This window comes from Salvelinus namaycush, chromosome 20 (assembly GCF_016432855.1).
Source record: "Salvelinus namaycush isolate Seneca chromosome 20, SaNama_1.0, whole genome shotgun sequence".
Taxonomy (NCBI): domain Eukaryota; kingdom Metazoa; phylum Chordata; class Actinopteri; order Salmoniformes; family Salmonidae; genus Salvelinus; species Salvelinus namaycush.
Window position 1 is genome coordinate 32,461,170 of NC_052326.1, and position 14,555 is coordinate 32,475,724.

At 42.2% G+C, this 14,555-nt stretch overlaps 1 protein-coding gene across 1 annotated transcript; it reads right to left on the reverse strand.

Moving 5' to 3' along the window:
- Nucleotides 1-315: 315 nt before the first annotated feature.
- Nucleotides 316-14,354, reverse strand: mettl1 (methyltransferase like 1). Its single transcript, XM_039016100.1, has 6 exons — nucleotides 14,186-14,354; nucleotides 13,265-13,392; nucleotides 10,339-10,523; nucleotides 8,302-8,415; nucleotides 2,509-2,610; nucleotides 316-1,523 (listed from the first exon to the last, which is right to left on the reverse strand). The coding sequence occupies exons 1-6, from the start codon at nucleotides 14,263-14,265 to the stop codon at nucleotides 1,407-1,409; spliced, it is 726 nt and encodes a 241-aa protein (XP_038872028.1). The 5' UTR covers nucleotides 14,266-14,354; the 3' UTR covers nucleotides 316-1,406.
- Nucleotides 14,355-14,555: the final 201 nt, after the last annotated feature.

The following is a 14,555-nucleotide window of genomic DNA, read 5'->3' on the forward strand; positions in this document are numbered from 1 at the left end:
TTATTTGGCAAATGCTTCCAGATTTTTCAGATAATGAAGAATAAGAACTGAAGAAGCCTCTACATTTTAGCTGAAGCCTCTCCTGGTCTCCCTCAAACTCCATCTATGACTGTTATACTTCAATGTTTCTCTCATTTTATTTAGGGTGAAGTCTCCAACACTAGCGGGTCTAAGCCAAAACCAACACTTCCCCTGTCAAGTTGGAACAGAAAAAGCCTTGGAGGCTCAACCAAAATCCCAAAATAGCAGTCAAGGTTTGGCAGATGGTCGGAACAAGTGATTGCATCCCACAATTAAAAAGGTGGGGGGAAAAAGTGGCATGAGAAAAAGAAATATTTATTCATGCTGTCATGAAAGTATAATGAATCAATACAAAGCTTCATTGCAGATTAATCTCCAACTTAGCACGCCTTTGTGAGCAGTCTAATTAGCAACAGGTTTTGAGTGTAAATAATGGCTAAAGTGTTGATCTTCTTGCATGAGTTTAAAAAAAACAATACATAAAACAGAGAATCACAATAATCTCAACTCAGGCACAAAAGGTCATGGTGGATGCTTCAGTTTGGCCATTTAAACCCTTGAACAATGACCACACATTCATATTACTGTCCACCAATCGGGATGAACCAAAGTTTAAGATGAACAAGCCCAGTTTTACCCCTGGAGATAGCCTAGCTGTAGAGAGGAAAAGGCAAAGTGAGAGGTTTTATTCAACCCAAAATAAGCCCACCAAGTTAGGAATCTTTGTATGAAAGTCAATGAGTGTCGAATTTGGTCAACACTTTTTTTATTGATTATTTGCTACGTATGGCTTATTTTATCTAATAGAAGTTTCGTAATTGTTTTGGTTGTTACGAATAAACGGATACAAGTGGACATGGCATTTGGCATTTCGGCAACTTTTAACAACATTTCAGCCTGTTGTCAGTGATAGAGGACTCATCGTGGATATAACCATTTTGAGCATGGAAATTGCAATTGAGGGCTTACACCATTTTAAAGTAGTCAACTGGGTGGGTATTCCTATTAGTTGGGAGCAATCAGCCAATGAAGAAGATAAAAATTGACTACTTTAAAAATGAAGATGCCCATGCTGTCACACACTATTATGGCATAGATACAAAGACGAGTCTTCTATCTCTATGGCATGTTGTTCACACACTGCCCTCTCATTGGCTAGAATGGTCCCACCTAATCTCGCCTCCTCCGGCCTGCCTTCCATCTTTGAGGACATGTATTTCCATTGTAGGAGGGGTCACTTGACTATCTTGCCAATATAAGACAATCTTTGCTAGCAGTCATTTTGGTCATCCATTTTTCTGTCCTTGCATGGGAAGAGCTGGTACTCCTATCAGCAAGGCAAAAAGTTCAGTTCATCCAACAGATATGTCTGTAATACCGGGGTTTCAGTTTTGGTCTTCTACCCTCCGGAAAACTGCCAGGTAGTTCTTCCCTCCATTCCTCTGCACCTTCTTCCCCTCCTCTGTGCATGTTCCCAAGCGACTGATGATGACATCATCAACCTGCCAAACAAAGGGACAATTTTGAAGGGTCTGAAGAGTGCTACCCCAAAATTACCATGACTATTTTGGGGGTTTTAATAGTAAAATTACTATTTGTTGATTGTCTCATTTACCAGGTTTCCAAATCATAATATTTGTGACGGCTTAAAAAAATTATGATACCGGCAAGTATGTTGACAATGTTTTCCATATTGGAAGGTAGGAAGATTTTTTACAATTGTTGGACATCACAAAAATCTAGTTCTGAACGTAAGGCTGGAGTTATGCTTAGCAACTTTCACGCAATTTTAGTTGCAAGTGACAATTACAAGCAAATTTGCTGATACAAGAAGAAATGCAACAGCCAATCAAATTGAAGCTGCTTTTGTCATATCATTCCTCCATATGGTTTGAGAATTCTAAACTCACCCATTGTCATCTGCTGCATTACATCATGATTTCACAAATCATTTGTTTCTCCAACCATTTAATTATTGTATGATTGATTTAGACAAAATACTGGCTGTACAACTTGAAAATGCCAGCACTGTTTTATCAAACTAGCTACCTAATGTCTTGTGTCCACCTTGATTGCGGGTTTACCATAGCACTGACAGCTGTGTTGTTGACATGACAACGGGGTCAGAGTTTCCAAACCTTCGAATGGATCATGTTACAAAAGCATTTGCTTTGATTGGTTGCAGTACACAACTAGTTGCACAAAGTTGCAACTGTATGCAAACAAGTTGCAAATTAGTTGCTGGGGGGTGTTTCACAAAGCAATCAAGAAGCAACTCAGTTGCTAGCAACCAAATTTGCGTGAAAGTTGCTTTGTGTAACTCTGGCCCCAAGGAGTTTCACTTCTTTGTTAAAATCAATTTCTCACTTGCTTATATGGAGTTCAAGGTTGGCTTCTCTATGACAAATATTATGACAAAGTATTACATAAGTAAAAACAGAATCGATATTAATTGTTGAGGACTGTCTAAAATGTCAGTCATCGTACCAGTTCTGCATCGGGGACCCGTGTGAACAGCAGATGCTCACTGAAGTGTTTTACCATCCAGAGATGCACCTCCTCCACATCTGTGTTGGTGTACACCAAACCCTGGGAAACACAAAACAAGAGTTAAACACAATGTCCTCATAATTAACGTTTATACAATGGGTGGGACTGATCCTGAATGCAGTTAAAACCGCATTCTAGCCGGTGTCTATTCCACAAGTTATCAGCGGCTAAATCGATGATGTTAAAATGCCTATTTACTCTGTTCCATCTGACTGCGCAATCCGCCGCCTCATCAGCCCAACCAGGCAATTTATACTTGATCTCCACTTTAAAAAGCATCTAGACATTCTCACATTTCTTTTAGACTAACATTTAGTTTTCAACAGCAGAGATTTGTATAAACCTTGCTGTCTGTCTCTGACATTTGCAACATTGTTTCAATATTCAAATTCGATCTCCAGCTATCCTACAGTAATGAACGTGTCGGGAGTCGGGACGAGACAGACAGGCAGGCAGCTTTTCTCAGCCAGTTGAAATCATGAATAAGCTACATCATTTTATATAAGCCGCATCAAGTGCAGCTAGTTTGCAGTCTTTCCAGCTTGAGTTTGAAGTGATTGTGTTAGCTGTGTTGTTGGCTAGCTCCTCTGAACAAAAGTGTCCTGACGAGTGAGCAAATATTCTATTCCAGCTGAAATCATGCCTCATTAGCTCATTGTTATGGATGTGTCCAAATAAATGTCACTAGAAAACAGCTTAAACAAATTCAAATGCAGCTACTTTGCTGCTATTCAGGCTGCACTTTTTGACGTGACTAAGTTAGCCACAGTTGTCTAACTAGCAAGCAAGGGATAAGAACGTTGCCAGCCAGTATAGCAATGGAACATTTAGAATGAACGACTCGGCCGCGTCCATAGATACAGAACAAAAAGACTGAACAACTGGGTCGCATCTCTAGCAACCAAACCGATAGAACGAACGACCAGCCGGCTTGGGTAACAACCCTAGATTTGTGTTGGGACTATATCTTGTAGATGGATTAAATAGTATGAATAAATTCATCAAAATAACATTTGTAATGAAAATATGTAAATCATTATTTGAATATGTTGGTAACCCGTCGTATAAAAGTGATAATGCCCTCAAAGCCGGCTTTTGGAGGATATATTGGCACGGTTTGCCGGCCCTCGAACTAATGTTGAGATGAGTCCACGTCCCACAATCTGTTACTCAATTCCAAATGAATGGGAAAAACAAGCACCATATTATAAGGCCAGGGTTTTTTTCTGCATAGAAAAGTCAAGGGCGGGCCGCTATTTGTGTTTTTTCCCCCGGGCTGCCTAAGTACAATAAATAAATAAAAATAAATACTTTTATTTAATGGTAAGAGTTTAGTGTAAACTTAGACTACAACCAGATATAAAGTATGTAGTAAATATAATGGACCTATATATTGTTAAATAAGAACTAACAATCACCTAAATAAAAGCTACACAGTCAGGGAGAATATAAAATTCCCTATATGATGCATTCAGAATTAATTCTCATGGTATTGGGTCCCAATTGATTTTGTTTGAAAGTTTGAGTCACTCAGATAGCACAAGAACAGTCCAGGCTAAATGTGTAAAACTGCCGGGAATTAGCTTTTAAAACACCTAAATTTAGTCTCTGAAGGTACTCATTTTAGTCAGTGTCAAATCTTTTACATTCATTTGGGGTTGAGGCATACAGCGGGATCATCAAAATTAAACCACGAGGTCTGCAAACATCTGACAAATTTTGATTTTAGAGTGAACGGTCACTTTAAGCTCCTTTACAGTGCAGCCCGTGACTGACAAACACAATCATCATACAAACTGACTTAACTTTACTTTAAGTATCAATCTAGTTTCACTAGAAACCAAACCGACGGAAAAAAGTTAACCTAAACAGGGAGGGAGTACCTGAACTTGTCCAATAAGAAACTAATTTCCGTTGCAAAACAGTGTGTACTAATGAATATGACCTTGGTTTCCCATTTTCCCATTAACTTTCAACATTTTACACAAAGTGGAGCGGGTCGAGAGCTTCAAGTTCCTCTGTGTCCACATCAGTAAGAACTTAACATGGTCCAAACACACCAGCACAGTCGTGAATACGGCACGACAACATCTCTTCCCCCTCAGGAGGCTGGAAAGATTTGTCAGGGCCCTCAGATCTTCAAAATGTTATACAGCTGCACCATTGAGAGCATCTTGAATGGCTTCATCACCACTTGGTATGGCAACTGTTCGGCATCCAACCACAAGGTGCTACAGAGGGTAGTGCGTACGGCCCAGTACATCACTGCGGTCGAACTCCCTGCCATCCAGGACCTCTATACCAGGCCCCAAAAATTGTCAAAGACTTCAGCCACTCAAGTCATAGACTGTTCTCTCTGCTACCGCATGGCAAGCGGTACCGGAGGACCAAGTCTGCGACCAAAAGGCTCCTGAACAGCTTCTACTCCCAAACCATAAGACTGCTGAAAGGTTAATCAATTGGCTATCCGGACTATTTACATTGACCCCCTTTATTATTTATTGCAATTTTTTTACACCGACTCTATGCACACTCACTTCACTCTACCCATGAACACACACATACTACACTGACACGCCAACACACACACACTACATAAGCTCACACACACATGCATATTGACCCCACAGACAGACACTTTTTACATATGCTGCTGCTACTCTGTTTATTATATATCCTGATTGCCTAGTCACTTTTGCCCCTACCGACATGTACAGTACATACTGTATTACCTCAACTACCTCGTACCCCTGCACATTGACTCGGTACTGTTACTTCTTGTATATAGCCTCGTTATTGTTATTTTATTGTGCTACTATTTGTCTCACTTTTTAAACTGCATTTTTGGGAACGGGCTCATAAGTAAGCATTTAACCAATAACATTTTCTTTGAAACATGCCTTAGTGTGGTGGCCTTAAATACTTTGAAGAGCAAAGGTTTCTTTTTTTCCTCAAAAGGACAGAAATAACCCAAAGCCAACATCAAGGTTTATAACCTGTGTCATTGTAGTTTACATTGGAGCGTGGACAGATAGTATAATTAGAACAGGGCTTTCTTGGAAAACTAAGCGATGGCATAGATTTGCACAGTGCCCGCATGTTAGTTCAGTGATGCAGCGTTCAAGTTGAGGCCAGGAGGTAGGGAGCCATGGAGGCGGGGGAGGGTGTGATGGAGGTGTGTGGGTGTGTTCGGGGCGGATCGATGTTGTAGTCTAAATTGCCGTAGAGGAAATTCTCTAGACAGCTCTCCTCTCCACCCCCCAGAGGAGATCAGTGTCTGGCATAGGCCCTGTGTCAGTGCTGCTGAGTGTAATGGTAGAGCCTACAGACGGACGCACGTGAGCACATTAAAATCCCACATGCACACACACACACAAACAAGACTCCCATTGTTCTCCCAATCCTCAGTCTCTCCTCGCTGCCACAGTGAACTGACACCAAGAGCCCCACACAAATCTGACAGGTATGAAACATGGGGGGGGGGGGGGATAACAGACAAATGAGCAGGATAGAGAGCAAGTGAGGGTTAAGTAAATTCCAGGCCATGTATGCAATGTAGCTAGTACTGTCCTCTCATATGTCTTGTTGTTGGAAAAGGGAACTGAAGACCCATTGCTCAACCACATCCCTAAATCAACTGTTGACTTTGGGTGCCCCTGATGAACCCCCCGCCCATTCGCTGTGCTCTGTCCTTACCCCTACTCTCAGTGTATAGGCTACGCCTTGACCTCTTTCTCCAACCAAGACTGCTCTTCTCTGAGTCACAGAGGCTCTCCGCACTACCAAAGCTGACTCTCTCTCCTCTGTTCTCATCCTCCTAAATCCATCCACTGCCTTCGACACCGTGAACCATCATATCCTCCTCTCCACCCTCTCAGGGCTGGGCGTCTCAGGCTCTGTACACTCTTGCATTGCATCTTACCTGGCAGGCCGTTCCTTTCAGGTGCCGTGGAGAGGAACTGTGTCTGCATCACATACTCTCACTACCGGTGTCCCCCAGGGCTCAGTTCTAGGCCCTCTCCTCTTCTCTCTATACACCAAGTCACTCGGCTCTTTCATATCCTCACATGGTCTCTCCTATCATTGCTATGCGGATGACACTTAACTACTTTTCTCCTTCCCCCTTCTGACATCTCTGCGTGCCTGGCAGATATTTCAGCCTGGATGTCGGCCCACCACCTCGAGCTCAACAAGACGGAGCCTCTCTTCCGGGGAAGGCCTGCCCGCTCAAAGATCTCTCCATCACAGTTGACAACTCCACAGTGTCACCCTCCCAGAGTGCAAAGAACCTTGGCGTGACACTGGACAACACCCTGTTGTTCTATGCAAACATCAAAGCAGTGACTCACTCCTGCAGGTTCATGCTCTACAACATCCGTAGAGTACGACCCTTCCTCACACAGGAAAATCCAGGCACTTGTCATCTCCCGTTTGGACTACTGCAACTCGTTGTTGGCTGGGCTTCCCGCTTGCGCCATCAAACCCCTGCAACTTATCTGCTCCTTCGCACACTCCAGTGGCTTCCAGACGAAGCTCGCATCCACTACAAGACCATGGTGTGTGCCTACAGAGCAGCAAGAGGAACTGCCCCTCCCCATCTTCAGGCCATGCTCAAATCCTACACCCCAACCTGAGCACTCACTCCGTTTTGCCACCTCTGACCCTCCCATCCCTACGGGAGGGAAGCTCCCGCTCAGCCCAGTCCAAGCTCTTCTCTGTCCTGGCACCCCAATGGTGGAACCAGCTTCCCTCTGAAGCATAGTCCCTGCCCATCTTCTGAAAGCACCTGAAACCCTACCTCTTCAAAGAGTATCTTAAATAATCCCCCGCCTCACCTCGACTACTTTGAGGAAAAGTGTACTTGCTATGCCTGTGTATATGTGGTTGTCCCAGCTATCTTAAGATGTATGCACTAACTGTAAGTTGCTTTGGATAAGAGCATCTGCTAAATGACGAAAATGTAAATGTAGGCGTACTATGCTCTGTCCTTACCCCTACTCTCAGTGTGTAGGCGTACTATGCTCTGTCCTTACCCCTACTCTCAGTGTGTAGGCGTACTATGCTCTGTCCTTACCCCTACTCTCAGTGTGTAGGCGTACTATGCTCTGTCCTTACCCCTACTCTCAGTGTGTAGGCGTACTATGCTCTGTCCTTACCCCTACTCTCAGTGTGTAGGCGTACTATGCTCTGTCCTTACCCCTACTCTCAGTGTGTAGGCGTACTATGCTCTGTCCTTACCCCTACTCTCAGTGTGTAGGCGTACTATGCTCTGTCCTTACCCCTACTCTCAGTGTGTAGGCGTACTATGCTCTGTCCTTACCCCTACTCTCAGTGTGTAGGCGTACTATGCTCTGTCCTTACCCCTACTCTCAGTGTGTAGGCGTACTATGCTCTGTCCTTACCCCTACTCTCAGTGTGTAGGCGTACTATGCTCTGTCCTTACCCCTACTCTCAGTGTGTAGGCGTACTATGCTCTGTCCTTACCCCTACTCTCAGTGTGTAGGCGTACTATGCTCTGTCCTTACCCCTACTCTCAGTGTGTAGGCGTACTATGCTCTGTCCTTACCCCTACTCTCAGTGTGTAGGCGTACTATGCTCTGTCCTTACCCCTACTCTCAGTGTGTAGGCGTACTATGCTCTGTCCTTACCCCTACTCTCAGTGTGTAGGCGTACTATGCTCTGTCCTTACCCCTACTCTCAGTGTGTAGGCGTACTATGCTCTGTCCTTACCCCTACTCTCAGTGTGTAGGCGTACTCGGCCAACAGAGTGGGACTGATGATCCTCCACTTGTGCTTGGTCTTCTTGAAGTGCGGGTCAGGAAACAGGAAGAACATCTTACTGAGCTGAACAGAGAAATCAACAAAACAAAATGGTCACAATGCAAATAAGACCAGACAGACAGACCAAGCATCTCAAGTTCAACTGACCTCAGTGAAGAAACACAGATAAATTAAGTCCTCCAGCTTTTACTTTCTCTGGTACTACTTTTCCAGTTTGTGAAAACGAGGACTATGGTGCTAAATATTCTGTTGTATCAAAGTGGCTATTATTCAAACCAGTCTATCAAGTCATTATAGAGTCAGCTCTCTGTAGTTCTCATAATATTTTTGTGTCAGTTGTCAGGCAGCCCGGATTGTAAAGGTGGAAATTCCCTCTAAGTGATTTTTATTAAGATAAAGTCCCCCTCCCTTTGACAAGATGTACACAACTATTAGTCTGGTTGCAATATTAAAAACTGTTCCAGTTCACTCTTTTTTATTAATTCAAATAAATAATGTAATGTAAAGACAGAAAAACGGGGGGATAATCACAGAGGACTGCCGTCGCCCCAGGGGGGTTGAGACTGGGCCCCGCTCTTCACAAAATGGAAAAAACGACACTTTAATTAGTGCTCTGGCACAGTATAAAAAAACTGAGGGGAAACAAAGAGAGAAGCCATATTGGGGAGTATAGCGCCGTTTCTACCCACACGACATCATGCATGTGGGTGTGCAAATATCGCTCAGGGGCTCCTGTTTATGTGTGTACATATGACAGAGAGAGTGTGTGTCAGTCGGTCTGTGTTTTTCCAAAGCACTTAATCCTCTACACAGAATGGGCAGGTCTCAATGATGTCATTACAGCCAAGATGGTAAAAATAGTACTGTGGGGTATTTCTTCCATAGATAAAATCGACAGTTTTCGCGTTCCTTTCAGATGTCAGCCCCCGGCATCAACACATTTACTGTCTCCTACCTGATGTACTACTGTCTGCTATGCCTCACATCATGTCAATGTGTCTATTCAAACCCAGCCTAGGAGCTATACTCCAACACAAGAAGTTGAAGGAAAATGTGACATTTTATTTCTTATTTGCTTTTACATGTAATTTCTTCACTTTAATCGGTGTTGCGATTTTTAAATGTGCTTTACAAAGTTTGATTTAGGTTACTCAGTCCTGGTACTGGAGGTTCCACTATGTAGGCTAAGCTAGTGCTTGTTTTATCAAAGTCATTCTGATTAATTGGGTTGAATTGAAAGGATAAACCCTCCACTATTAGGCTGTAAAATACTGATTAGTTTATAGTCCTATGCTCAGTTGATGTGACGCCTGGCATGTGGTCACTGGCACGGCGTCACCTTTGTTGAGAAATTCATTAGAGGCTAAAATCTCTGGGTTGTGACATAAGGTTTGGAAATCATTAGCCATTGTTACTCTCCGGTATAGACATGAGAACTAAGTTTCTGTACTTGTCATGTTGATAACTAGTGCTGCTGATCAAACACTTCCTATTGTTGCCACTAGAGGGCTGTAAACTACCTAAAACAGACATTTCTAGTTTAGAAATATTTATATTGTGGTTGATAGGAAGGACACTTTATTTAAAAATTACTACGCTGGATAGCTTCACAAACCCTCAATGCCCAATGGTCAGAAAGCTGTACAAAAGTGTAGCAAACACCATTTGAATTTGAGCATCTTTACCAGGCATCAAAACATTTTGAAAACTTCCTGAAGGGATTAAGTGCAGTACTATTTAGAGGTGAGGTGTTTGACAGACGTGTCTACAAATAAATATACACACAACAGATACAGGGGCAAGGCAGAAGTGTTATGTGGCTGACAACCCCCGATGGTCTCTGGCTACGTCATTCATCATCATCATTTATTTAAAGTGTATTTTACAAACAAATTTGTCACAGTACACTTCACATAAAAAAAGGGAAAAATATGACAGAAAAAAAGGGAAAAAGATGACAGAAAAGGGGAGGGAACGGTTAAGTACCTGTCCCTTGGAGAAGAAGTTGGGCAGGTACTTCATGGCGTTGCTCCGTAAGCAGGCGATGTTCTGGTAGCTGCCCGTCTCTGCTGCACGCAGGGAGCGGATACGGTCCTGGACATAATCAGACACTTTGACACGGATCTCCAGGCCCAGAATCAGTTGCTTTGGAAAGAGCGGGGATAACTCCACTGAGACACAGACGAGGTAGGTTATTAATCTGACCTGGGAACAGGTGGCCAAAAAAAGAGTTGCAAGAACCACTAAAACAGTCTATTATGATAATGATGGCTGTGGAAAAGGAGAGTATACTGAATGTTGAAAAGTCATACTCCAATTCGCACAGTATGCAGTATTGCCAAGTCTGAGACCAAAAGGCTCCTGAACAACTTCTACCTCCAACCCACAAGACTGCTTGACAGTTAATAAAATGGCTACCCTTACCATTTGCAATGACTCTCTTGCACCGGCTCTATGCACTCACACATACTACATTGACATTCCAACACACACATTTCCACGCTGCTGCTACTGTTTATTATCTATCCCGATTGCCTAGTTACTTTTACCCCAATTTACATGTACATATTACCTCAATTACCTAGTACCCCTTCACATTGACTCGTACCAGTACTCCTTGTATATAGTCTCGTTATTTTATTGTGCTACCGTTTCCTTTTTTGCAAATTTTTCATATTTTTTAACTCCGCATTGTTGGGGAAAGGTCTCGTAAGTAAGCATTTCACAGTAATGTCTACACCTGCTGTATTTGGCGCATGTGACAAATACGATTAGATTGCTTTCCCTGCATTAATCGCTATAGGTTATTTTCTCTGTATATTCAATTCAGAGGCATAATAATTTGAACTTTTTTATATCTGCAGCAAAGAAAGATATAAAAAAGCTCCAAATGGCTCAAAACAGGGCTGGCAGATGAGCTCTATCTGTATGAATATTATCCAAATGCATCAGAATCTCTCATGGCGTCACATTGAAAACAAATTACTATCCAGTCTTATGATTTTCTTTAGGAATGTTATATTCTTAAAATAAAAAACTATTTTTCGGGCCAGTTAGTACATACTAGCAACATGCATAACCACTAAACCAGACAGCTAAATTCAGGGCATCTAAGACAACCCAAGGACAAATCACCTTAAATCTACGGTTTTATATAGGGCCATAGCTAAATGGAACTCTTTACCAATCCATATTTCTCAGGCAAAAAGTAAATCCACCTCCAGGAAAAAATAAAAACATCTAATTCGATAGACCATATGACCGGACAGGAAATAGAAAGCATCAACTGAATGTTAAATGTGTTTCCTGTCAGGTATTTTAATTGTCTGTATTGTCTACTTGTTAAATGTTTGTAATTTTATTTTTATTTTTTTTACCTTTATTTAACCAGGTAGGCAAGTTGAGAACAAGTTCTCATTTACAACTGACCTGGCCAAGATAAAGCATAGCAGTGTGACAAAAACAGAGTTACACATGGGATAAACAAACATAGTCAATAACACAACAGAAAAATCTGTATACAGTGTGTGCAAATGAAGTAAGGAGGTAAGGCAATAAATAGGCGAAAGTTTGTAAAGTCTTAATTTGTAATTGTTCCTAATGTCTTATTAATTGGTGTTGGACCCCAGGAAGATTAGCTAATGTTACGGCGTTAGCTAATGGGGATTCTAATAAAAATTCACAGAGAAAATACCATACAATATGATATTTTCGGTTAATCCAGGAATATAGACAGAGAATATACTGTACACTCAGTGGCCAATTTATTAGGTACAACCATCTAGTACCATGTCAGACTACCCTTTTCCTCCAGAACAGACTGAATTCTTTAGGGGGAATGTTACGTTGCTCAATTGGTATCAAGGGACCTAACGTGTGCCAGGCCAAAACATTCCCCACACTATTACACCACAGTCACCAGCCTGTACCGTTGACACCAGGCAGGATGGGGCCATGGACTCATGCTGCTTACTCCAAATCCTGACTCTGCCATCAGCATGACACAACAGGAACCGGGATTCGTCAGACTGGGCAATGTTTTTTCACTCAATTCAAATCAAACGTAATTTGTCACATGCGCCGAATACAACAAGTGTAGACTTTACCGTGAAATACTTACTTACAAGCCCTTAATTGTCCAGTGTTGGTGATCGCGTGCCCACTGAAGTTGCTTCTTCTTGTTTTTAAGTGATAGGAGTGGATTCCGGTGTGGTCGTCTGCTGCAATAGCCCATCCGTGACAAAGACCAACAAGTTGTGATTTCCGAGATGCCATTCTGCACACCACTGTTGTACTGCACCGTTATTTGCCTGTTTGTGGCCCGCCTGTTAGTGTGCACGGTTCTTGCCATTCTCCTTCGACCCACAGGACTTCCACTGACTGATTTTATTTGTTTGTCACACCATTCTTGGTAAACCCTAGACACTGTCGTGTGTGAAAGGCCCATGTGGCCAGCCATTTCTGAGATACTGGAACCAGCGCGCCTGGCATCAACGATCATACCACCCTCAAAGTCGCTTAGGTCAGTCGTTTTGCCATTCTAATGTTCAAGCGAACAGTAACTGAATGTCTCAATGCCGGTCCTTGGCTTTATATAACAAGCCAAGGCAACGTGACTCACTGTCTGTAGGAGCAAGCTATTTTCGTGAACTGGTTACTGAGTGTACAATGAAAGAACCTTCCAAGCCAAATCTCTTGACCATGTTCTAAGTCAACAGCACCCTCAGATGGAACAACCAAAAACGACACATAAAAAGGACCATCTCACTCACATAAATTCAGTGTAGGGCAGACAGTCCTCCATCAACAATTGATGGTTTAGTATTTTTGTTAGTAAGCATGAGAATGATAAAGACTGGAGTTAGGGTAACAAGGGTGAGGAAATATCATGGATTAGAAGATCAACCCATACCTAGAAGTCCCCCATATCCACAGCCGATGTCTGCAAACTCCACTTGTGCAGCCTTTTGGGTCGACTGGTGATCGCTGAAGAACTCCGGGTACAGCTGGGACCAGTCCATGTCCTCTGGACAGACAGGGCTGAGGAGAGGTCATGGTGAAATAGGTAAAAATGTGTATGAAATCAACAGACCTAAGCAAATGTTTACCAGCACGAGGTGAAACTGATGTAAATGACATCAGCAACATTGACTTCTAATCCAATGCAGTATTTTCTTTACGTTTACAAAAAGTAGCCTTTAATACCAGCTTCCTGACATAAAAGCAAGCTAGCTTGTGGATTAGGAAACGCCTTTAATCCATTTACATGTTCGTAATGTGTCTTGTGCAATGATTTATGTATACCATTGGTCTTGTGTAGCCAGAATGTTGTATAAACTGTCATTTGAACTTAATCTGCTGGTTGTCCACTTGGTTGATCTTTATGCCGTTGGAAATTTTGGAAAAAATATCCACATGAAAGTTTTATTAAACAAACTTTTCGCTTAGTAGTGTGAGCTTGTGTTAAGTGATAAACAAACCGAAAGCCACGCGTTTTGGAAAGTCGTTTTAATGATACTTACTTTCCTATGGATATTTTGAAAAGGTTGAAATTAGTTTATTCAACATTCTGACTTGTAAAATGACTGTTCCGTCGTCTGGCATCTAAACAAGCGACACAAACTCCGCATGGAGGCGTAAAAGCAATCTAGTTTAGAGAACGTTTTGCGTTTGACAATTTATTGCTCAATAAAGCTGTGGTGTTAAATGAATTCAAACATACAGTAGTGCATCGACTAGAAGCTTGGCCAATTTTGCGGGCAACATGCGTTAGCTAACTAGCTAACAGTTAGCTTGCTAAACCTTTTACCAAACGGACTGACGAGTGACTCACTATTCAAACGTGTGGTCTGCCATTGGATTCGAGTGGGCTCGCTGCCTGTAATATCGCTTCTGGGGCATCGACACGCTCATTTTGTTTTAATTGAACTATTCAGTGATTAGATTGAAATGTACCAACGACGTATGTACTTCGCTCCAACGGTGTTCGTTTTCGGTCGCTTCCTTTTTACGTCACCAGATGACGATAACAAGTTCTGGATTCTAATTGGTTGTGGTGCTACAAACCATCCAACGCGTTGATACAATGTACTATAGCCTATATATAGCTAATAAATATGGATCCACTGCTGAATTGTATCAATTCAAATGTTTACATTATGTTTCTCACTTCAATGAAAGAGAAATCAAATCAAATCAAGTTT